At 41.4% G+C, this 26,395-nt stretch overlaps 1 protein-coding gene and 1 pseudogene across 6 annotated transcripts in view; one reads left to right on the top strand and one right to left on the bottom strand.

The window, feature by feature from the left end:
* The window catches only part of SPTLC2 (serine palmitoyltransferase long chain base subunit 2), a 110,673-nt gene that overhangs the window by 16,261 nt on the left and 68,017 nt on the right, over positions 1-26,395 (top strand). For 5 of the 6 annotated variants that reach the window (XM_032621926.1, XM_032621932.1, XM_032621930.1 and 2 more), the window contains exons 2-5: positions 10,539-10,733; positions 20,781-20,935; positions 22,884-23,032; positions 25,059-25,183. In XM_032621926.1, coding sequence (XP_032477817.1) covers positions 10,539-10,733; positions 20,781-20,935; positions 22,884-23,032; positions 25,059-25,183 — 624 coding nt within the window. The remainder of the gene's footprint in view (positions 1-10,538; positions 10,734-20,780; positions 20,936-22,883; positions 23,033-25,058; positions 25,184-26,395) is intronic. The other variant, XM_032621929.1, reaches the window with a different exon arrangement.
* Positions 643-4,098, bottom strand: LOC116749873 (annotated as a pseudogene).

The following is a 26,395-nucleotide window of genomic DNA, read 5'->3' as shown; positions in this document are numbered from 1 at the left end:
AGTGCTGGGGCCTCTCCAGCTGGAAAGGAGGCTGATACCTCTCCCAGGTGTTAATACACTTTACAACTCTGTTCCCTAGCTCATTCATCTCTGATAATGTTCCTCTGTCCACCAAGCGATCACCAATCATTGCAGGAGAGAGAACAGTGGAAGCAGAGCAGGAAAGCTAGTCAACCACCCTTAGTGACTCTTGAGTTGGCTATTGACTTCCAGGCCCTAGAAGACTGACCCCTTTTCTGTCTACTGTGTACGGTCTATACCTGACTCTTGTGCACCTCTATGTATGTTTATCCCTAATAGAGGAAGTTGTTGATTACACTGAGATGAATTAGCAGCCCCTCCCCCTGGGATCCCTACTCCTTCCCACCTGCCGTTCTCTTCTTGGAGGCTGGTCCAAAGGGACACATAATATTGCGAGGGTCTGGGTGGCTCCAAATCCTCCAACACCAAATCATATACAGTGTACTGAAAAACTACATTCATTACGACATGATTAGTTAGAAAAAGGAGGGTAAAGTGAGGGGATACGGGCACCTTCCAACAGCAGGATGTGATAGAGTGGTAGGATACTTGAGCCCAGAAAAAAGGTGTCTCCTTATACCTCCCCCTTCCTTCAAAGAGACTGAGGTCAGCTTACGTGACTTATAAGATATGGAACTGTCCCAATTTCTCTGCTGTCCTGGGGTATCTTCTGGAAGCTGGCCTGGAGCCTATGCTGTTTACCCACTTACTATAGCTTGGTAGCTGCCAAATCTCCTTGTGCACATGACAGACAGGGTCCACAACGGATTCTCCCCCGCTCAGGCTCTTGTCTTCTACTGGGAAGTGTTTGAACAGCATCTCCAGCTTGTCCTCTTATTTCACCATGATAAGCTTCAGGTACCGTCATCTCTGTGCCCTCAAACTATCAATGAGGCCTCGCACCTTGGACAGCAGATTATACAGAACTGGCAGAACGCTCCAGCCACTGGTGATCTGACTGAAGGAGGAGACGCCGAAGAGGCTCTGGACAACACCCTGCTGGACACTTGTTCCCACGCAGAGGAAGAGGTTGAGCCTATTCTCCAGCAAATATTGGGTTGGCCAGAAAGTTTGTTCAGGTTCTTCCATAAGATGTTATGAAAAACGAACGAACTTTTTGGCCAACCCAATATATATCCCCGTTGTTTAGATGCTCTTCAGATGCTCGAACTGCCTGTGGTTCAGTGGTATTCTCAATGGGGAGACTTGGTTAATGGTAGGACCTGAGGATAGAAGAAGACATTGGTCTCAGCCATGTCCGTGGAGGTAACTAGCTGTTGGACACAGGCGCGGTCATCAGTAGTGACTTCAGCTCCAGGCTGCAGGATGTCACTCTTCAACAAAGAGTTCAGGTAAACTGGGAGTAGCTTCATGTACTCAAGAAGGATCAACTGTCCCACAGAGCAGGGGCTGGCACAGTTCTTTCTGTAACAGGCCAAGATCTGGGCACACTGAGTGATGAGAGTGTCACAAATAATTTTCACAGGGCTGTTCAGGAGGCCCCGGTGTGCAGACTTGGCCATGTAGTTGATGAGCACGTCAGTCTCACAGTTTCAGTACAGATCAGCCAGCTGGATGCAGCAGTTGAGGGCCATGTTGTGGATGCGGAGCCATCACTGCCCTGCGCAGCTGGTGTAGAGCAGGGCACACTGCAGGAGGGCTCCACTCTCTTCACTGAGCCGGTCGCTGTGCTTGAACTCCGCAGTCACCGTCTCGTCCCCATCCAGCCCAGCCAGCTCCACGTCTTTTGTGTTGCTCATGTAGAAAGCCCCAAAGAAATCTACAGCACGGATACCAGTGCTTGTCGGGACCCTCTTTACAGCATCAAAGCCAGTGACCTGTATATTCTGACCAGGTCACTGAGGAACCATTCCTGGTCATTCTCCACCTGAAAGCAAGCATATTTATAGACAGAGCCACCACTTAGCTGGGGTATGACAGAGAGCATGGCCACTTCCACATACTGGCTGGGGAAGAGGAAGAGGTCTACACAGCAGCCTTGGGCTACACACTCTTTGGCCAGTGTCTGATAGGCACCTGTCTGAGGCTGTAACAGAGTCTCCTCCTTGTCTGTGTTGATCAACTTCCTGTCGTCTCTGTTCTTCAGTTTCCCTGGGACCTCTGCGATGGGCAGGGAGGTGTGGAACAGAAATAGCTTCCCTGCACACCCAGCAGCCTTCAGAGCCTCCACGCCAGCCTGGATAGCAGGAGCAAATACTGTCTCCGTCTCCCTGTGTCTGCAAATGTTTCTGGAATCTGATCCAGTAAGCCGGTGATGACTGCCCGAGACTCACTGACGTTGACCAGGAAGCCATCCAGCAGTGGCACAAACATGTCACCCACATCAGATACAGCCATCATCTGTGGCTGGGCCAATGAGCTTCTTCACATTGTAGAAGCAAAGCACCTTACTATAGGTGACAAAGCCAACGTGAATTGCTGACTTCTCTGCCCTGCCCTCCCTAGGCAGAAAGTCTAACAGTGACTTGAGCTCCTCACAGAGGAGCCTAACAAGACCACTCCTGACGCCATTGTAGGAGACATCAGTCATGAAGATAAGGCAGGAGGGCTGGGGAACTTACTGTTCTTGCAGTAATCTACAGTGGCCAAGAATTCGTAAGAGCCCAGGGACAGCTCAGGACAGTCATAAGCATCCACACATTTGCCAGTATGATCCGGATGTTGAAAATACTTGGGGGGGGGGGGGAACATCACTGATACAGCTGCAAAAGCAGCACTGGAAACGCCTCCCTCCCTCAGTGAACTGCATGAAGGGGCACATGTATGCTTTGCAGCGATTGCAGCGCGAAGGGCCAGGTTCCCCGTGGTCAGCGATGTATGGTGAAGCCTCCTCTGGGGGCAGGCTTGCCAGGAGCTTGATGACAGCTGCCAGGGGCTCCTGAGCCTGCTAGACACTTCAGATGTGCAAGGGATATTATAGGATGTGCATCAGATATATCGGGGACTTGCATTCCCTTGGTCTTTCACCAGGAAGTTGGTGTTGACTAAGGGTGGCACCTGGCCCCATACACCAGTAACCATTGGCTCTGAACCCTGGTTGTTCCTGTCATCCTCAACAACCTGAATAGGGCTCGGGATGGCATCAGGGTACAGGCACTTAGGAGGCAATAGCTGAGGTGTTCCTGGCTGGCTGCCCAAAGTGTCTGCTCCTGGGTAGGGACTTCCATAATTGGGCTGAGGGCCCTGGGCTGGTCCAAAGGAACCATTTTGTTGCAACTGGTAGCCTGGCTGCTGGGAGGAGTACATAGGTGGTGGTGGTCCTGGGAGCCCAGTCATTCGGGTGCCAGAGGGCAGAGCTTGAGGAGGTGAGGACACATGGTTGGGCTCGCTCCCTGGGGGCCCCTCAAAACTCTGTGCAGGCAGGAGCGGACCAGTCATCAAAGGCATTCAAGGACCCCCTGGAGCTGGGGTATGAAGCTGGAGGCCTGTGGTGGGACAGATTGCTGGGAAGGCTGGGCCCCAGGATGACCCTGGGCCTGGCTAAGGGGAGGAGCCTGGCCCTGAGGGTAGGAGCCATGCAGACCGGTGTTAGGGAAACTTCCTGAGGCTGAGGCAAGTGGTGTTGGCAGACCATAGGCTAGACCCGGAGCGGGAGGCGCTGGGGCCACAGCACCACTGATCTGCATTCTGGCCAGCTGAGCAGTCACCTTTGTACTTGTCAGGGGAGGGCCATAGGGCTGAAGCACAGCTGGCTGGCTGACCACGGGAGCCAGTGGGACTAATCCAAATGGCTGAGACCCAGGGAGCCTCTGCATCTGAACAGTGGAGCTTGGCCCATTCTGTACCTCTCCTTGGCCAAACTGGCCATATGCTGTCTGGCCACAAGGGCCCTGTGCTGTTGAGGCTGGAGGTGCCCCTGGAGAAGGTGGGACTCTTGAAACACCTGGGGGAGGGGTTTGCCCATAGCCTGGCACTGGGCCACTGGAGGCTCCACAGGGGCTGGGGCTGTGGGTCCTGGTTGCCCACCACAGCCAGATTGATGACACCCTGGGTGGACAGGCTGAGGCTCCCCAAATGGCAGCACAGGTGGGGCTGCCTGACTTGGTTCCACCCGGCTCCAGATCCAGGTTCGACTTCATTCCTAATGTCAAGGCTCCCAGGCTCCACTTCCAGTTCCCTTAAAATCTTGTATTAAGACTTCCCTGGTGGCGCAGTGGTTGAGAGTCCGCCTGCTGATGCAGGGGACACCGGTTCGTGCCCTGGTCCGGGAAGATCCCACATGCCGCGGAGCGGCCGGCCCCGTGAGCCATGGCCGCTGAGCCTGCGCGTCCGGAGCCTGTGCTCCGCAACGGGAGAGGCCACAACAGTGAGAGGCCCGTGTACCGCAAAAAAAAAAAAAAATCTTATATTAAATAGTCTATTACTTGCCCTTTAGTTTGTGATTTTTCTACTGTGAAAAGTTAGTCTTGTTTAACGGTTATGAGCATGTTCTCTGTAGTTAGATGAACTTAGCAGACAGATACTGTCTGAATTTTGATTTGAGGCCTTTTATTGCCCTTTTTTTAAAAAAAATACTAGTTCTGACTTTTTTTCTCTTTTGGCTCTATCTTCATAGGTATTATTGAGAACCTGGGAAGAGGTTAGTTATAGCAGGCAATTAGAATCTGATGTCCCTTAATATAGGGAAGTAAGTATTAGGATTTTGAACCAGGTATCCCTTATCCTAGATGAGACAGTCAACAATATTCCAAATGCACAAAATTGACAAAGTGGGGAGCCATTTTTAAAAATTTGCTAAAGACGTAAAAGTTTGCAGGCTATGCCAACATATAAAAACCTGTTCAGTAAGTGCAGAAAAGAAGTTCTAAGAATTTTAGCATAGACTCTGTATCTGTTAAATTTCTTTCAGTTGATAGCAACTGACTCTAGCTAAACAAAAAGGTGATTTGTTGCAAGGATGATAGGTATACAACAAAAGAAAAGGAAAAAGTAGGAAGGAATTGATGAACAACTCAGAAAAGGTAAAATGGCAGGAAATAACACAGTGCTTGACACCTTGGCAACAGGAGTTTATGGACCTTTTCTCCAGGACGTTGGCAGTCCAGTGTCCTTCAGACTCCTTCCCCACTGAAATTTTAAATCCCCACGAGAGAGGGTTGTTGGGTTCATTTTGGCATAGGTGCCTACTGCTGTGCCAGTCAGTTATGACCCAGGAAATCGGTCATATTGCACAGATGTGACCACCAGGGACCCACCCCTGGTATAAGGGAGTATTCCCAGAGAAGGGAGACTGATGCAAACTGGGTTGCCTTTCCAGTTCATGTCAACTACAAAGCCAGAGAGGAGGGCACGGTGTTACAGGCCTAGAACATGTTAGATGTGGAATAGAGCTCAGAAAAAGATGCGGAATTTGTGGCAGAACTGCACTGGTACGCCAATCTCCTATTACATCCGTCTGTCATACCTTGATGCTTATCTAGAGATAGCGAAGTGCTACAGAGCTGTGAGTGGCAAGTGAAAATAATAACTCCTGTGCAGAACATCACTGCCCAGAGTGCACAGGATGACACTGACTGAAATCCTGCAGTGCATATATACTTGGAGGTCTGCATTTTTGAGTTTTCAGTAGGAATATGGTAATGTCAAAATATAGGTTTGTTTCACAGCTGGCTCTGGAAGCACTCCTTAGTCCATTCCATATGAGTTACTTACCAACAGAAATTCGGGAACTTACCCTGATTGCAAGATAAAATGTGGACTCCCTACTTCTCAAAATTTGCCTGCCAAGAAAATGAAGACACTTCTGGAAATATATGTTCAGAGTGTGGCACAGCTTGTGTGATGGGCATAAAGCTCCAAACTATTTTCTCTAGTAAGTGTGGTAGGCAGTAGTGAGAGGCTAGTATATTTTCAGTAAAATTTCAATAAAGAACCATTTCAGCAGAACTTATTTTAAGGAGCAACACAGCGTATCACTGGAAATGAATAGGGTTCATTTAAAGGAAAAGACATAACAGTCCTTTGATTGCTGATGCATAATGGGTGGTTCATATTGGACATTAATTTTTAAAATAATGTCCCAAGCTGTCTACCAGGTGGGCAGGTTCTGTTGTGATAGGCAGGTTCTGTCATCCTGCTGTCACATTAAGCGGGAATGTGTTTGTTTGCTTTAAAAAATCATGCTTATGTGATTTTGTATCTATGTCAGAAATGTAAGCTTCTGTTTTGCAATAATTACTTCCCCAAAATTACATAGTTACTTTGTGTCCTTTCATGGGATTCTCGAAACCTCTGCTCAGGATTATTCCTTCTAAGTCATTTTACAGAGTAATGAAAACCCCCTTTTTTTTCTTTTCTGAAACTAAAGAGAGAATACAATACATTTTCCAGGACTTTCTTTTGCTGCAAAGGACACTCTTAGGACGATTAGCGGAATCTAAATAAAGTACGTATTAGTATTCTAGCAATTTCCTGATTTTGATAATTGTTCTATAGTTATGTAAAAGAATATCTTTGTTTTTAGAAATATGCGCTGAAGTATTAAAAGATAAAGGTACAGTATAACTGCAACTGACTCACAAATGGTTCATGAAGAAATTCTCCATCATTCTCTCTCTCTCTCCACACACCACACACCACACACACACACACACACACACACACACACACACACACACACACACACTCACACTTATTTCCTGAACCAGTTGAGGGTAGGTTATGTGCATTATGTCTCTTTACCTCTGTCTTAGTTCAGGCTGCTACAACAAAATACCGTAGATGGGGTGGCTTAAACTTCAACAGATATTTATTTCTCACGATTCTGGAGGCTGGTAAGTCCAAGATCAGAGGGGCTGGCAGGTTCAGTTCTTTGCGAGGACCCTCTTCCTGGCTTGTAGACAGCCACTTTCTCATAGTATGCTCACATGGCCTTTCCTCAGTGGAGATCTCTGCCTTCTCTTCTTATTAGAGCACTAATCACATCGAGAGGGTCCCACCCTCATCACCTAAACATAATTATCTCCCAAAGGCCCAACCTTCAAATACCTTCACACTGGGGGTTTAGGGCTTTAACATATGAATGGGGTTAGAGACACAAACACTCAGCCTCTAACATTCTGCCCATGGCCCTCCTAAAAGTCATGTTTTATGGTGTGTGCTTAGTCGACTTTAAAAAAATTTCTTCCTTTGCTTTTTTTTTTTTCCTTCTTCATTTTCTAGAAAAAATATTACTGTTCAGGCAAATGTGTCTTGGTATTCATTGGTGTTCTTAAACTTCTCTTGAATAAGAATACAGAGTGTCACACTCTTGTCTGCTTAATGTGAAATTTTTTGACCTGGAGGGAGTGATATGCTAATATTTTTCTTGATTGCCTTGTCCACAGTGTAATTCTCAAGTTAGAGTGACTGAAAGGCCTCTTAAGAGCCCTCTTGCATGGTGAATCCGGAATATGAAATATTCTGTAAGGGTTTGTAGCCTGTGTTTGTTTAGAGTGAACTTGATCTCCAGTCCAGTTGAGACTAGAAGGTATCAGATATGGGTTCTAGAAATGTTCTAATATTAATTGTATAATCATCATAAGTTAACCCCTTCTATGACAGAGCAAAGAGCATAATGTGTATTTTCATTTACAAATACTTGTTGAGCTCCTATAAGGTGCCACTTTCTGTAATACTAATAGTAATTAAAGGAAACGTTATTATTTTTCCTTTGTTTTTGGTTTTTTTTTTTGGCCACTCCATGCAGCTTGCAGGATCTTAGTTCCCCAACCAGGGACCAAACCCATGCCCTTGGCAGTGAAATCTCGGAGTCTAACCACTGGACTGCCATGGAATTCCCAAAAGGAAACATTATTGAGTACTTATTATTTGTTAACACTTAATAAATACTATCCTGAGTGCTAGTTGTGCAGTGAACAAAATAAGCCTGGTGCTTTCCCTTATAGAATATTATACACGTATAAGATGGTAATACCATTATTTTTATTTGAATCATGTCAGAGATAGCATTTAGCATCTGCATTTGAAGATCAAGTAATTTTGTTTTCTCTAAGACTTTTTCACCTATCAGAAGTTTGCATGTCAGTTGGTCTGTCCGTTCTGACTCTGTGAATGATGATAGTGAGCTGTGCTCTGAGGCCACATTGTAAAAGTTACTTCATAGTTGAATCTCAGTTCCTTAAAATGCATTTAATTTTATTAAGTGAGGCTATGATAGAATCACACAATATTTAAAAGCAAACTAACGATTTAACTTTCTCCTTCCTAGTCAGTCCAACCAACTGTATAAATATACTTGGTCTTGCTGGTTTGGGTGTGTCTGAAATAAAGGTGGATCTCTTTTTAAAGAGATCCACCCACAGCATTCCTGGCATATAAATCTGCCACACATTTGTTAGAGACTTAGGAGCTCTGAAAATTGTCTTACTTTTTACTAGTATATTCAGTTGAGAGAAAATAGTGTAAACAATTTCAGAGTTACAGTGAGTTGGGTACTGGTGTGTTCTTATGGCAAAGTATTTTTAGATATAGTTTTTTAAAAAGATAATCAGGGGCTTCCCTGGAGGCGCAGTGGTTAAGAATCCGCCTGCCAGTGCAGGGGACATGGGTTCAAGCCTTGGTCCGGGAAAATCCCACATGCCACAGAGCAGCTAAGCCCACGTGGCACAACTACTGAGCCTGCACTCTAGAGCCTGTGAGCCACAACTACTGAGCCTACGTGCCACAGCTACTGAAGCCCGCGTGCTTAGAGCCCGCGCTCGGCAACAAGAGAAGCCACCGCGATGAGAAGGGCGCACACCGCAGGGAAGACCCAATGCAGCCCAAAATAAATAAATTAAATAAATAAATTTATTAAAAAACAAGATAATCAGAATGTTATTTTTCTTGTGTTTTAAGTGCTCTTGATTTTGCTTTTTCCAGGTTAATTGCTTGCTTACATGTTATTACTAATTTTTAAACAATTTTCTATATTCAGATATTGGTTCATTTTTAGCTGTTCTGTTCTGAACACATTACTGCTTTGCTCCTGCATGAAAGTTTAAGCAGTAAATGTTAGCACAGAATTCCACCACTGGGGAAGATATTGATGAAGACCTAAGCCAGTTTTATGAATAGTTTTCAGAGGTTCTTTAGGCCATCAAATTGAATCATTACCAACAGATTTCGTGTATCATGCCTATCCAAATGTCTTTCCTTTGTCAAATACAGTAATTTGTTTCCAAACTCTTCTAACTTGTAGCATTCTAGTAGCGTTCCCAAATGAATATTTAGCTCTTCGATCAGGTTGCCTGAGAGGCCAAGAAAGAATCTTTTATTCCTTTGGAATTCTTCTTAACTCTAGTACAGTGCTCAGTAGAAAATATGTCCCTGGTAAATTGTGATTGACCATCCTCACAGCAATCAGTTGTTTCAGAGTTAACATTAAAGTTGACACACAAACTACTTTAGTGGAATTTTTCTGTAAAACAACATTTCCATTAAAATTGACCGAAGAGTAAACAGCTTTCAGCTATGAGATCAAAGTACAGTACCTTGGTGTTTGTATGTTAAAATTTGGATATCTCTAAAGAGGAAACTAGGGATAATCTTATGTTGGGAAAAGGTCACTTGGTCGAGATGAAGGAGGACAGAATGATTTCAGGGCTGTTAGTGATTGCTCCAACAGTTTTTCCCCTTGTGTTGGATTTCGCTTCCTTCCTGCATTATACGGTGCTGGATCGCTTAATGTAAGCATTTTATTTTTGTGAATAATTTATTTGTGTTACCACTGACAACAAAGGCTAGTATAAACTATGTGTTCCCATAGATGCCTAGTGCTAATAATTATTTGAAATGCTGTGGCTCGGTGGCTTTAAGAATATTTAGCAGTAAAACATTTACAAATATTTTATTTTATTCTAAAACTGAATTGAGGGCTTCCCTGGTGGCGCAGTGGTTGGCAGTCCGCCTGCCGAGGCAAGGGACACGGGTTCGTGCCCTGGTCCGGGAAGATCCCACATGCCGCGAAGCGGCTGGGCCCGTGAGCCATGACCGCTGAGCCTGCACGTCCAGAGCCTGTGCTCCGCAACGGGAGAGGCCACAACAGTGAGAGGCCCGCGTACCGCAAAAAAAAAAAAAAAAAAAAAAACTGAATTGACTTTCGATTATTTGTAAACTAATATACTATTTTCAGGATAGGCTTTCTCTTTGTTGATTTATATTTTTTATTTTCTTCATTAGGACAAAGAAAATTATGCATTCTCTAAGCATAGCATTTTGGGATCTCTTGCAGAAAATCAAGTGATAGAAATCAGTGTTAAGCGTTGTTCTTACACAGTCCTTCTCCCCTTGCTTTTCTTTACTGTTCATCTGAAGTATGTATAACTTAAAACTTATTTCCACAGAAAAAAATTAGGCCCCGCTTAGAACTTAGCAGATGTTTGGTAGTGGTGGTGGTGGGGGTTGACAATTACTTAGAGAATTCTGAAGGTATGCAAATCTGTAAGGACTCAGATTTTAAGTAGCACTCTTTTTCTTACCATGACTGAAAGAAACATTTTTAACCTCCCTTTTAGATACATCATGTTACACAAAATGGAGCACTATATAAAAGACCGTTTAATGAAGGTTTTGAAGAGACGCCAATGCTGGTTGCTGTGCTTACTTATGTGGGGTATGGTGTCCTCACTCTCTTTGGATATCTTCGAGATTTCTTAAGGCATTGGAGAATTGAAAAGTGTCACCATGCAACAGAAAGAGAAGAACAAAAGGTAATTGTTAGTCTTTGATTCTGTAAATGGAAGCCTCTTATCTTGCGGTTTTCACTCATTTTTTTCTTTAGATATTTGGGTATACATTAAAATAAAAAATATTCTAGATGCAGTTAAATGAAAACATTCCACAAGGGAAGCTAAAAGCAAGGGTAAAGGCATGGAGAAATCAAAGCATTTAACATGTTTTAATTTAATCATCACAAGAATCTATTCTTATTTTATGGGCAAGAAAGCTAAAGTTCACAGGTTAAGTAACATTTCCCAAGATGCCTAATGTCAGAGCTGGCATGTGGACACAGTTCTCTGAAGAGCCAGAAGCCATGTCCTTTCTGTTCACAATACCATACTGTATCCCAAGTTGTGTCTACAGTCTTCTGGAAAGATTGTGTTCTTTAGAACTCATGTTGTGTTTTCACATAGGCACATTACACATACATGTCTAGTTCATAGATCGCCTCTTCTCCACAGAAAAACAAGCCCTGAAGCAGAATTTGGCTGAGCTACTCTGTTTCTGTGGAAAACGATCTTGTTTTAGTAATGGTAAACAGATGACACTGATTGTCTCTGGGGAGGAGGATGGCATTCACCTCACTTCACTTTTCTCTTCATACTCCTTTGTGCCTCTAGAGTTTTGTACAGTATACATGTATTATCTACTCTTAAAAAAAAATAGTTGTAAGTCAACTGTACTCCAATAAGATTAAAGAAAATAAAACAACCTAATTTGTCTTGGACTAAGGAACACTATCTTCTTTCCCAAACCAAAATATTTCTTTATGGGCATTTTTTTTAATGCTTTAAATTTTATTATTTAAAATGATAAAAGATTTTCTTTATCCCATAATAAAGTTTGTTTTTTTCATTAAAAAAATAAATAGAATTAGAGTGAAAAATGCCTGATTTTATGAAAAACAAACTTGTTTGTTCTTGACATGTGAAGTATGGAGAGGGTACTCCTCTAGCCCAGGGAAGGCACTAGATTAGAGAAGGGGTTCAGAAGTTAGAAATTTTTTGTCTATCATACATCTCACTTTCATGGGACATTAGAGGAGAGGGGCAGATGTGGTGGCATTAAGATCAACACTGAGAGGGGAGCCAGTAAACACTGGGAATGGATGACAGAGACATGGGAAGGGGGAGAAAGCACCAAGAAACATGGGAAAGGGAAGGACCTCATCAGCTACTAGGAAGCCAAAACCAATCAGCATAGGGATTGAGGATCCTGAAACTGGGAGAACTGAGGACCCAGGCGTTCTTCTGTCATCTCAACCATTCTGCACCCTTCGCAGCCCTGGTGCCACAAGTTGGCCCTCTTTCTCATTGCCCTGAAATGCCTACAAGTTCATTTCATTAAGAAGGTATTTTTTGGATAACTAATAAGAACCTGCTGTATATATATAAAAACAAAGGTATATTTTTTTGCTAAAAAAAGCAAAGCCCTGCATTCAGAACTCAATCCAGTAGGCGAAACTAATTTTCATCATTGAAAAAAAATTAAATTTCTTTGATTCACTTTTTTCTACCCCTCTATACATCCCAAATAGATTTTCTGGTAGGGTGCATCCACAATATGTTGATTTTTTTTACATCCCTTAGGTATGGCCTACTTACTGTAGGTTATTAGCTTACCATGTACTTACTGTGTTGTACAGTATTACAATGACTTGTGTACAAACCATTATCTTCCTGCTAGACTGAGGTGATGGTGGTTGTGACTGATAAAGTTTTATTCACATATTCAAACTAGAAGGTCTTTATATACAGGCACCTCTCATAGTGTCTAAACACTATAGAGACCTAATAATTGACATGTAGAGATGGGGGTTGGGGGGAGTGCTGACTGTGGTGTAGACAGCATTCCTGCTGAGGGGATAGAAGTGTACGCAAAGGCATGAGGAATGTTTGGGAGAACCTGGAAAGTGAATGTATGAGAAATTGTGTTTTGAATGTTTGGTAGCAATGAGGAGTCATGGGCATTTTTGAGCAGGGTTAGTGACTGGAGAGTTTGCACAGCTGGTGCTGTCTCACAGTGTGATGAACGAATGAGTGAACCGATGGGGTTGCATCTGAATTATTTTGTGAATGAGGACATTATCTTTGGAACTTTTTCATGTCTCCAGAGGGTAAATTGACTGTTTAAGTATTGGGGCTGCCTATGTGTACTTAACTTTGTGTGAAAGAATTGGAGGGGTCTTCCCTGGTGGCACAGTGGTTAAGAATCTGCCCGCCAGATGAATGGGTAAAGAAGATGTGGCATATATATACAATGGAATATTACTCAACCATAAAAAGAAACGAAATTGAGTTATTTGTAGTGAAGTGGATAGACCAAGAGTCTGTCATACAGAGTGAAGTAAGTCAGAAAGAGAAAAACAAATACCGTATGCTAACACATACATATGGAATATATATTTTAAAAATGTACTGATGAACCTAGTTGCAGGGCAGGAATAAAGACGTAGACATAGAAAATGGACTTAAGGGCATGGGGTGGGAGGATGAAGCTGGGGCAAAGTGAGAGTAGCATCCACATATATACACTACCGAATGTAAAATAGTTGGCTGGTGGGAAGCAGCAGCATAGCACAAGGAGATCAGCACGGTGCTTTGAGCTGACCTAGAGGGGTGGGATAGGGAGGGTGGGAGGGAGGCTCAGGAGGGAGGGGATGTGGGAACGTGTGTATGCACGTGGCCGACTCGCTTTGTTGTGCAACAGAGGCTAGCACAGTATTGTGAAACAATTATACTCCAATAAAGATCTATTTTAAAGAAAAAAAAAAGAAGAATCATCCGCCTGCCAATGCAGGGAACACGGGTTTGATCCCTGGTCCGGGAAGATCCCACATGCTGTGGAGCAACTAAGCCTGTGCGCCACAACTACTGAGCCTGCGCTCTAGAGCCTGTGGGCCACAACTACTGAAGCCCATGCGCCTAGAGCCCATGCTCTGCTACATGCCTAGAGCCCATGCTCTGCAACGAAGAGTAGCCCCGCTCGCCGCTACTAGAGAAAAGACAGCATGCAGTAACGAAGACCCAACACAGCCAAAAATAAATTACTTAAATAAAGTAAATTAAAAAAAAAAAAGAATTGGAACACGTGGATTTTCTTCTTAAGTAGTTTCTAATTTTGTTGAGGGAACATAAACACTTAAAAATTATGGGCCTTTGCAAAGCACTATGCAGGTAAATAGTACTTGAATTGTATGCAGATGTAGAACAAAAAAGTAAGCTGAGTAGCATAGAGTTAATTCTTTTTTTAAACAATTAATTAATTTTAATTTTTGGCTGTGTTGGGTCTTTGTTGCTGCATGCGAGCTTTCTTTAGTTGCGGCGAGTGGGAGCTACTCTTTGTTGTGGTGCGCGGGCTTCTCATTGCAGTGGTTTCTCTTGTTGTGGAGCACGGGCTCCAGGTTTACGGGCTTCAGTAGTCGTGACACACGGGCTCAGTAGTTGTGGCTCTTGGGCTCTAGAGTACAGGCTCAGTAGTTGTGGCGCATGGGCTTAGTTGCTCCACAGCATGTGGGATCTTCCCGGACTAGGGCTCAAACTTGTATCCCCTGCACTGGCAGGTGGATTCTTAACCACTGTGCCACCAGGGAAGTCCCCAGGAAATAATTCTTGAAAGAAGTAATAGGAGGAAATATGTAGGATGGAGGGGGACATTTGCCTGTAGAGTTTGTTTAGGGGAGCACTGTACTAGTTTATTCAAATTCATTTTAGTAGGATTTTCACAGAAGATAATATTAGCAGTTAAAACAGCTGAATTCTGCCATTTTCTTATAAAAATTCAGCTATTAGAAGGGAAGGAAGGCTCATTTAGCGTTATGGCAGATCGTGTTTGTTTTCTGATGCTGGTTTGGACGTAGTGAGAGGGATAGGCCAGTTTTTAAGTGTTACACTGGGAAGAGGTGAGGGAAAGTGTTTGCTTAGGATCATAAAATGCAAATATAATGTTGCTACTTTCTCATTTCTCTGAGTGAGTAGTGTTCATAGCCACATCCTTATTTTCTCCCTCATTCCATTACAAAAGAGAGCCTGTTTAAACTATTTATACAAGTGCTTCATATGTTGCTTTGGGTAGAAATGAACCACATGGTCATGCTAATAAAGATGAGTTAGCATAAATGTGTTCTATTTTATATAAATTGCTAAAATTATTGGAATTCTTTACTGCTTGATCTTCTGTTATTGGTGGTGTTTTGGATAAAAATGTTTTCTCTCAGTCTGGTTTCTTTTTTGTGTGAGGTGAGGCTGGTAGTTCAGAAACACGTATGTGATAGGTATAGTAAAAGCTTGAATTAATAAAAATGTTCTAGTATCTAGATAGGAAATACCTAGAAATCTAAGGAGTGAATTGTGGTAGATAGTTACCACACACTTACTAAACTTTAACATTTGCCTCTACAGTTCATGATCATATATTCAGAAATGGGAGGGATAGGATACTGGGAAGGGACATTATATGTCTATATTTTAATTTTCAAGATACAAAAGAATTAAAATACATTAATTCAAATTCCTGGAAGGATTTATTCTTGACCTCCTTCAAAAAGTAGCTTACTAAGAATATTCTGATAATTGTCACTTTAGCAGTATCTTTGGAAACAATGAGTATAGTTGCTTGATATGTTAAGCTGGGGGATTATCAATTGGTTTGTCTTTTTTAGTTCTGTGGGTTTAAAAAGAGCTCCACTTTCCATAGTTTTGTGGTAAGTGTGGAGCCCAGGACAGCAGTCAAGCAGTCACCTTTTTTTGGGGCCGCACTGTGCCACTTGCAGGATCTTAGTTCCCCGACCAGGGGTCTAATCCATGCCCCCTGCAGTGGAAGCACAGAGTCCTAACCCCCGGACTGCCAGGGAATTCCCTACTTAATTTTTTTTTTAAATAGCTTTATTGAAATATAATTTATGTACCATAAAGTTCACCTGTTTAAAATGTACAGTTGAATGATTTTTATTACTATTTACAGAAAGCGTACGGCCAAAACCATAAGCTAATTTTATAACGTTTTCATGATCTGAAGAAGAAACCCCATACCCATTGACAATCACCCCTTCCTCCTGCACCTCATGCTAGGCAACCACTAATCTACTTTCTGTCTCTAGACATTTCATATAAATGGGATCATACAATGTGTGATCTTTTGTGTCTGGCTTCTATCGCTTGGAATGTTTTTGAGCTTCATCCATGTTGTGGTATATTTTGGTAATTCATTTTTTTATTGCTGAATCATATTGCATTGTATAGAGCAGTCGTCTGTTTCCTCTTGGGATTTCTCACTGAAAAGCTATATCCAAAATAAACCTTTTTAAAGAGTTTTATTGTACACTATTACTGTGTGTGTGAATGTGTGCTTCTTTGTGTGCTTGCACATACACACATGCTGGCTGTAGGCCGACCATAGGAAAGGGGTGGGAGGGCCAATAGTCCAGTGGTCTTAACGTGCTTTCAATGCTGTAGAAAGTTATTTCAGATTGACTTAGTAGCAGCACAGAATGGGAGGCATTGTGGCTAGGGTTAGGAGCATAGACTCTGGAATTAAAAGACCTGGATCAGCTCCTGGCTCTGCTTCTGGCCAGGTCTCTAGGTGGGAAAGCCATTTTGCCTTTCTGAAAATGGGAGTAATAGCTTCTGTAAGAGAGTTCAGGGATACTTAAGAGAAAAAATATGTGAAGCCCTTGGCAACACATATCATAAGTACTCAGTAATTGGGAACTCCTGTTTCTATTGATGTGATTATTCATCATCTTTATCCTCATCATATAAAAGTATCTGGGCATGCATCTATGTTGGCCTGAATTGTCTTAACGAACATGGCCAATTTTTATAAAGTCAACTTCTGAAAGTGGTAGCACCCAACCTTTTTCCCCTGTGATTTTTTTTTTTGAAATTAGCTTTCAGAACTCATTTATGTGCAGAGGTTAATATGGTGCCTAAATATGTAAATACCAGAATAATACTTGTGTTACTGAACCAGGTCTGTTTGCCCAAGATGCCACAAGCCAAACACTGAGACTCGGGTTGGTTTACAGCCAAGAGTTTATTCATAAGGCAGCCAAGCGAGGAGATGGAAGAACAGGTCTCAGGTCCACCTCCCTGAAGGCAAGGAGGTTGGGGTATTTATGGGATAAGCAAGAGTGGTCTTAGGCATAGAGAAAGGTGATTAAAGGCAGAGAAAAGGTGAGGTAATCCTTGTTCTGCATAGGCACATTTGGGTTACATGCTTCTTCATATTCAAACTAGAGTCGCTTTGCTTGGTCTGAGGGTAGAGTTTTCTGGCCCTCTGATGTTAAAAGGCCATTTACTGAACATCTGTGCAGCCCCAGTTTTAGGGTCAGTGGTCCCATGCAGCCCCCAGCCAGCTTACACTGGGCGGGAGCAGACTCCAAGTTCCTTTAAAACAACTGGGGCTGTGTGAAAGCTGGGAAGGCCTGCAGTTATAGAAGAGGCAAAAAGAGAGAAAGAAAAAAACTAAAGCGAACTTAATCAATGAAAGCAGTTTACGAGCAAAGGGTTTTTAACAAGCTGTTCCCTTATCTGTTGTTCTGTAAGACAAGTTCAAGACTTTCTCTTAGTTATCAACTTCTGTTAACTCTTTGGGGCACAATTTCACTTGTCAGGATCATCCTATACTTTTCCAGAAGGTTCACAGTCCCATATCTACAATCAAAACTCTAAAATATCTGAAAACCAAAAGTTTTTTTTTTTAATACATTTGGTGGTAAAACCTGACCTGAACAGATGTGTTGCTCTTTACAGCTCTTTTTTATCCCACTTGGTATGAACAATCATAGCTTTCCTGCAGATATATTAAAGTGTTGGGTTTTGGGGTGCTGCAGATCCCGCTGGTTATATATTAATAGATTACCCTGTGATCTTAAGGCCTGTATAGACAGTAGAATAGGTGCCTATTTATTTTAAACAATATATAGGATGTTTTCTACAAGACTTACCTCAAATAGGCTTAAATAATAAAGGATATTTATTGGGTAATTAAGATGACCCCAGACTACTTTGGGTAAGGTCTTTACTGATCCCTAATTAACAAATCCATGAATTTCAATTTTACCTTTCAGGCCAGTAGTAGAAGTCACTTAACTTGTGAGTACCTCAAACCCAACAATCCAAGGTGGTCTCAGCTAGGTTTTATTTCTGCTTATCATGGATATGTGCTGGTGTATGGGGTTTGTAAAGATCTTCAGAGGTGTCCATGAGGAGGGTATCCGTAAGGCTGTTTGAACTTGACTCTATCATTGCCACTCACCTACCAGTTAGGCTGTCTCTGGGCAAGCCTCCCTCTACAGTACTTGTTATATTGTGTTGTAACTTTATCTGTGTGCCTCTCCACTACATTAAGAGATCCTTCAGTGTGTAGAGGTTGTGTCTTACTCATTTTTATCCCCAGTGCCTTGCTTAGTGCCTGGAAAGTACTGCTCAGTAAATGTTGGTTCAGTGCCTGAACAAATGCGTATTAGGTTGGCCCTGACTAAAGTCGTTTCACAGTGACTAAACTGAGGAGGAAGAAGAGGGGGAGGGGGATGTGGAGCAGGCTGGGGTGTGGGGTGTCATTGTTTGCAGAGAGAACTCTCCTGTCCTTAATGTATCCCAAGTCTAGCAATGAATCAAACATATATTGAGTGTCCAATAAAAGATTTGAAAGAATGAATGAAAAGTCCTCTAGTTTACCCCTAGTCCTAAAATATTTCAAGTGTAAAGTGTATATGTTTTTAGAAACAGACGTTCTTATTGCCTAGAACTAGAACCTCAAATCGTGGTCCCCTTCCATCCCCTTTCTTACTTCATCGCAAGGCTGCGGCGAGTTTGGTTAGCATCCCTTCAGATCTCTACTGAACCTTCTAACTGCAGTCAAAGCCGCTACCCAGGCCACAAGTCCCTGTCTTCTACCATCTGTCTCACCTGCTTTGGGTCTTAAACATAACATCCCTCACTGTGACAACTTCCTCACTGTGCAAGCCTGTTCCCTTCTCAGGGACTTAGTCGTTCTCTCCTTGTAAGGAGAGGCAGAGCTCCCTGATCTTGGCGGTCTCTCTGTTCAGATCAGAGCCCATCCCTGCCCTCCTAACCTCAGACAGCTCTGTCACAGGTTACCCAAAGCTCACCTCATTCTGGTCTGCAGCCCTTTTCTCTTTGGGGTTTAGTAACCCTTCTGGTAGATAGGACTGGACTCTAAGTTTTTTCTGATATTTATATACTAAAAGCAAAAAATACTGCGTTTTGTCGCTAATAAAAACTTGTCCATGATGGAGTATTTCTCTCAAGTATTTGAGTTAATACCTTTAACATTGATGTGCAGTTTTAGGAAGTTGTAAAGAAATGAGATCAAGAAGAGTTAGTACTGTTTACCCATTGAGAAGGACTGGAGACTGTTTTTTTGTTTTTTCCTTTGTGAAATAAATGCATGGTGAATAGTAGTTAAAGGAAAGTCCTTAATTAGAATTTGGGTGTCTCTGTTCCAGTTTTAATTGATCCAGTATGTTGAAAGAAAAGACTATCAAACGGGACATAGTATTTAAGTAATAAATTTCCAATTGTGAGAGACACATTATTTATGGATATTTTCTCGTTAGGAAATGTAAATGTTAGAACCAATTGCAGGAGAGATGGTATCAGCTACCGCAAATTCCTGAGTTCTTTGTGACTCTGCTTAGCTTTATTTAAGGAGATTTTTATCTACTGTGAGGCTTATTTAGTAGGCACTTTTAGAGTCCAATGTCATAGAAGGTTAATTTTAAACTTTTATGTAGAGCCTTCTTTAGCAATGAAAATCTTTTACAGAATAAGGCTTAAACTTTTAATGTTTTTGACTAGCTTATTTAAAAGATGAATTTAGATTGGCACCAAGCCAGATCTGAGGGCTAGAAGCTCCGTGATTTGCCGGCTATCATAAAGCTGTAGTACAGTTTTCTTTTTGTTTGGTTTACTCTTTACCTTCAAGTAGACCTCACGTGGTCTGGTCACTGCGTTCTGAGCAGAACTTTATGCATTAATTAAAGCTCCACTGTGACTTAATTTTTACAGACTTAAATTTTAGCATCACTTATTTTCAGGGAGGGAGGGAGAGCTTTAAATCCCTGATCGTGAAAATTCATTTTGAGATTTTTTTTTTTTTAATTATTTTTTGGCTGCACTGGGTCTTCATTGCTGCGTGCGGTCTTTTTCTAGTTGAGGCAAGTGGGGGCTACTCTTCCTTGTGGCGCGTGGGCTTCTCATTGTGGTGGCTTCTCTTGTTGCGGAGCACGGGCTCTAGGTGTGTGGGCTTCAGTAGTTGTGGTTCATGGGCTCTAGAGCGCAGGCTCAGTAGTTGTGGCTCACGGGCTTAGTTGCTCCGCAGTATGTGGGATCTTCCCGGACCAGGGATTGAACCCGTGTCCCCTGCATTGGCAGGCGGATTCTTAACCACTGCGCCACCAGGGAAGTCTCATTTTGAGATTTTTTTAAAAACGCCCATCCAAGGAAAGAAACCTCAAGTAGGTGTCTTTCTATAACTACCTTTTAGTGTTTCTTGTTTATAATTTTTCTTTGGATTTGTTTCATTTTGATCCTTGAAAATATGCAGAGGATGAAATCTTAATTTTGGAATTATTTTTCTTGGTTGAAACTGGAATTATAGGGGTTTTTATGGCATTTCCCCTAATATATTACTGGTGGGGGTGGGGCAGAAGAGCCATGTTTTTAAGGTTTTTAGGAAGGAAAACCATTTAATGACAGAATTGTACAAACCCGGTTTATTTTTATGAGGTCTGCTTTACTAAGTTAAATTCTTTGGCTCTACTTTTGAGCTGTCAGTTAGTTACTTGCAACCATTTCTTATAGCCCAATGGTCAAAGCTAAGTGAATTTTACCTGATTGAGTTGTTTAAAAATAACATAAGGAATTGATGCCTTTCCAGTGTTTTCCGTATCAGTTAATTCTGTATAATTGACGTCTTAGTCTAAAGTGCTCTTGCATTACGAAAAGGGAAGTTGTAAAACTTTTCAAAGGAACTCAGTTTAATTTATAGTATTTTCACCATTTTTTTGGCAGGACTTTGTGTCATTGTATCAGGATTTCGAAAACTTCTATACAAGGAACCTCTACATGAGGATTAGAGACAACTGGAATCGGCCCATCTGCAGTGTGCCTGGGGCCAGGGTGGACATCATGGAGAGACAGTCTCATGATTACAACTGGTCGTTCAAGTGAGTCTCGGTTGGGAAATTGTTTCTTGACAACAAAAAAAGAATTTCTTCACTTCAGAAGATGTTGTATTGCAATTTGAATATTCTGTCAAAATAGGAGTGGAAGCTGAGAGTACAATACAGCATGATTAGTTTCCTTTCATATTGTTCATTGTTACTGAGATTTTTTTTAAAAAATAAATTTATGTATTTATTTAATTTTGGCTGCGTGGGGTCTTCGTTGTTGCACGCGGGCTTTCTCTGGTTGCGGTGAGCGGTGGCTACTCTTTGTTGCAGTGCGCAGGCTTCTCACTGTGGTGGCTTCTCTTGTTGCGGAGCATGGGCTCTAGGTGGCTTCAGTAGTTGTGGCACGAGGGCTCAGTAGTTGTGGCTCACGGGCTCTAGAGTGCAGGCTCAGTAGTTGTGGTGCACGGGCTTAGTTGCTCCGCGTCATGTGGAATCTTCCCGGACCAGGGCTTGAACCCGTGTCCCCTGCATTGGCAGGCGGATTCTTAACCACTGTGCCACCAGGAAAGTCCTGAGATTTTTTAAATGCATTTTGCTACTACATTTGTCACTGTGTTGGATTATAGTTGAAAACAAAATTTGACTTATTAAAAATACTCACACAAAGAAAAAACATCCTTTCTGTTATACCATTTACCAGAATCAGTTATCTGAATTTATTTATGGATATTTTGATTTCTCAAATGATTCAAGGAGTATTTTTACTTAAATGGATTGAATTGTTTAGAAAACTTTTTATATTCGTAAGATTTTGTTTTGTTTATATTGTACAGGCATTACGTGGTTATATGGTCATTATTTTTTAAAAAAGACAAGTAATACAAATAAACTGAAGGTTCCCTATGACAGCTAACCACTATCCTTTTGCAAATCCACTTCGCCACAAATCCTCACTCCCCAGAGGCGACCATTGTTATCAGTTTATTGTATATTATTCCTCCATATGTTTTCTATGGCATGTATATATATATATTGTACTACTGGGGTTGCACACAGGTAGTTTTGATTTACAAAAATGGGATCATACTATGGAAATTATTTTATATCTCGCTTTTTTTACTTGCTAACATACCGGTAACAGCATCCTTCGTGTGTACGTTCACAGCAGGCTATTTGTAGTGGCTGCTTAGTGTTCTACAGTATAGATACATATAATGTAGAGTAGATTGGGCTACGTCATCCTGTGTTAAAAACCCCCAAAACCTCAGCGTTGAGACAGAAGCAGTTTATTTCTTGTCCCTACTTCATGTCCATCTTAGATCGGTGGAGCCTCTGAACCATGTTGTCCTCACTCGGGGTCCCAGGCTGACTGAGCTTCCACCATGTGGAAAGTCACTGGTCTGTGTGCCTGGGAAAGGGACACAGTAGACAAATTGTGTAGTGACCCTTAAAGGATCCTTAAGCATATATCCTTTTATATGTGTGTAGGAATTGCTGAGTCAAAGATATGTATATCTTTTAATAGAGAAGTACTGTCAAACTGCCCTCCAAAGAAAGATACTGACTGATATTCTTATCTACAGCGTATGAGAGTGTCGTGGCCAACACTGGATGTAGTCAGTTTTTATTTTTATTTATTTATTTAAAAAAATTTTTTTAAATGTTTTTTGGCTTTGCCTCATGGCTTGCAGGATCTTAGTTCCCTGACCAGGGATTGAACCAGGGCCACAGAAGTGAAAGCACCGAGTTCTAACCATTGGACTGCCAGGGAATTCCCATGATATGGTCAGTTTTTAAACATCCCTATTGATAAGTAAAAACTGGTATTTTGTTTTAACTTCCGTCTTCCTAATTGGTAGTGAGTTTGAGTTGCTTTTCATCTAGACCATATTCTCTCTACTTCCTATAGATGGTGCTTCCTTTTGTATTATCAATAAGTTTATTATCACATGTATTTGATTTGCTTTTGAGTTTCATGAACTTTTATGCTATTGAAATACAGGTACACAGGGAATGTAATTAAAGATGTTATAAACATGGGTTCCTACAACTATCTTGGGTTTGCACGGAATACTGGACCATGTCAGGAGGCAGCTGCCAAAGTCCTGGAGGAATATGGAGTTGGAGTGTGCAGCACTCGGCAGGAAATTGGTAAGTGTAGGCTCTGTTTGGCCAGCTGCTGTTCTTATTCTTAACGTTTTTACTCAGGAGGGAATAATACTGAGATAGAGCTAGAATACTGTATAGAGCATCCAAATACATACTTTCCCATGTAGTTTAGATCAGGTAAAAAGAATGCTTTATTTTTCTGAAGTGATGGATGATTTTAATGCTTTCAGTGTGTTTTGAGATATATTTATCTTTTCCATTATGTTATACTTACAGAACATCTCTGGAAAAGTTCCATTAAGTATTTGTTTCATTTATAACTTTAATGTTGACTTTATTGGCTTTTGCAAATGATAGTGATTGAGAGTACTACTTACTAGTACTGAGCTCATGGGCATATGAGCATTAATCTGCTTCCATACTGGTAAATTGGGGCTAATAATAATTCCTACACTATAGAGGTGTTTCAAGAATTGAATAAGCTAATTCATGTAAAGTGCTTGTAACATGGTAAACCCTCAATAAACATTAACTCTTATTATTATTACAAGTCTATAAAATGTGAAAGTGAACAGATTTCTACAAAGAGATTTATTTAAGTTCAAAGGAGGATTCCTAATTTTTCCATTTTGTTCAAGAGAACTGATAACCATAAAAGTTATAAGGCAACTTTCTGGATGTTTATTACTGTGAATCACCCCAAAGCTTAGTAGATTAAAACAACAATTCATTATTATTTCACATGGGTCTATCCCCAGTGATGTGGTTAAGGGAGCACTGTGCAGTGATGACATAGAGTAATCATACCTTACATCTTTTTTAAAAGGATACTTTTTAATTTTTATTTATTTATTTTTGGCTGCATGGGGTCTTCGTTGCTGTGCGCGAGCTTGCTCTAGTTGTGGTGAGCGGGGGCTACTCTTCGCTGCGGTGTGTGGGCTTCTCACTACAGTGGCTTCTCGTGGTGGAGCACAGGCTCTAGGTGCGTGGGCTTCAGTAGTTGTGGCGCATGGGCTTAGTTGCTCCGTGGCGTGTGGGATGTTCCCGGGCCAGGGCTTGAACCCGTGTCCCCTTCATTGGCAGGCGGATTCTTAACCACTGCGCCACCAGGGAAGCCCACCTTATGTCTTTACGGCGCTTTGTATTGTATAAATTTCTTGAACGTCTTATCCCTTCTGATCTTTACAACAATGTCATGGGATAGATAGAGCAAATATTATTATTGGTATTTAACAGATAAGAAACAGGCCCAGAGAGGATAAATGACTTGCTTAAGCTTTAAGGACACATAGTATCCAAGTTCAATAGTCTTTTTTCTCTGCTGCTTTTCTCTCTGCATGCAGCCATTATCATTAATCAGTGTTGTTCGGTCCTTAAGGATTTGAGCACTTGATGTAAAATTTGAGCATTTGATGTAAAATCATAATACAAAGTGAGGGAAGGTGTTTTTTAACTTGGCTTTTGCTACATAACAGATCATTCCAAAACTTAGTGGCTTAAAACAGAAACATGTACTTATTTGCTTGTGATTCTGTAATTTGGAAAGGACTTGACATTTTATCTCGGCTCCATGTGGAGTTGGGTGGAGCATTATGACTGACGATAGAGTATCCAAGATAGTGTCACTTACATGTCTGGCGCCTCAGCTGAGTGGTGAGCCCTGCCCCTTCCTTCCATAGTCCCTCATCCTCCAGAGCCCCTCCCTGTCCACATGATCTGTCTTTACAACAGGCTAGTTAGACTATTTTACATGGCAGCTGACTTCAAATGTATAAAAGCAGATGCTGCCAGTCCCCTTAAGGCATAGACTTGGAACCAGCATGTGTGAACAGGAATGGGAGAAATTGTTGGCAACCCTTTTTATAGAAATGCCACCACAGGTGCTGCATCGGATTTTATTCAACTATTGTATTCTTTATGAGTCTTTACTCTCCGTAATACTGACTCCTTAATAGACCTTAGTCTGAAAAGGTTATAACACATAGACTATGATTTCTTTTTATAAAGTAATGAGTAATTCTTAGATTTGGGGTTTGGTGGTATTGACTTCATTAACTTCTTCACACAGGAAACCTGGACAAGCATGAAGAGCTAGAGAAGCTTGTGGCAAGTTTCTTGGGAGTGGAAGCTGCTATGACATATGGCATGGGATTTGCAACAAACTCAATGAACATTCCTGCTCTTGTTAGCAAAGTAAGATTTAGTCTGTCATTTATGAAAACTCCCTCGTATATATCTTCTTCTGTTTTGTAAGGCATTCAGGCAAGCCAGAAGCTCTTGTAAACTTTAAACATAGTTTACCCAAAGATATTTCTATCATAAAATTTTATATAATTTGTGTGTAAGTGTATCCCATGGAGACTTTTATCAGTTGAAGCTTTTTCTCTGGAACCCATGATCTTTTCTCCTTCCATTAGATGACTCTTGCCTTCTTTGTTTCATACAGTTTTAAAGGGATTCTCATAAATAAATTCTCATAAAAGACTAAAATTATGGAAGAAAGGATGTTTAGTTTGGAAATTATTTATCAGGTGGTTTTTTTGTAATAGAAAAATATGAAAATATATAGGTCCCTAATACTTGTTCTTATGGTAATGCGTGTTGTTCAGAGATATATGGGCCAATTATGTGTGTATATATATATAATACATATATGTATAATATAGCTAATAATATAGGTTAAAAGTAATAATATAGGTAAATAATAAGTTAAAAGTAATATATATGTATGTATCTTATTTTCTGTGGGTAGAGTTTGTGAGGGGACAGTGGAAGAGATAAAAGATAAGAGACCTTGTAAATCACATTTTAACAGATTGGCACTATCAACTTGAAAGGGCCCTCAAGGGCTGGCCCTACACATCTCATTTTAACATTGATATCTAGGCATGGTATATTGAAAAATCAGTGTATTAATGAGCAGAAGACCTGAGATTTTTTTGGTTGGTTATATGGTCAGATTTAGCTGTGTGACCATGAGCATGTCACAACCTTTCTGAGCCTCAAATTTTCCTTTTTGAAATGAGGTACTTGGACTACGTTAACATACATATATGGTTCCTCAAGGAATAGGTGGGACAAATAGAAAACAAAAAGCAAGAGAAGAGATTTAAACACAACTATATTGATATCATATTAAATATGAATGGTTTATATATTACAATTAGAAGATAGAGATTGTCAGACTAGATAAAATTAAATAGGCTTCCACCAGAGACCTACTTTAAATTTAAAGACACAAGGAATTCCCTGGTCCAGTGATTAGGACTCAGTGCTTTCACTGCTGTGAGCCCAGGTTCAATCCCTATTTGGGTAAACTAAGATCCTGCAAGTTACACGGCATGGCCAAAATTAAAAAAAAAAAAAAAAAATTGAAGACACAGGTTAAAAGTAAAAGGATGGAAA

Source organism: Phocoena sinus, chromosome 2 (genome assembly GCF_008692025.1).
Source record: "Phocoena sinus isolate mPhoSin1 chromosome 2, mPhoSin1.pri, whole genome shotgun sequence".
In the NCBI taxonomy this organism is placed as follows: Eukaryota; Metazoa; Chordata; class Mammalia; order Artiodactyla; family Phocoenidae; genus Phocoena; species Phocoena sinus.
This window is presented reverse-complemented; position numbering and strand designations above follow the sequence as displayed.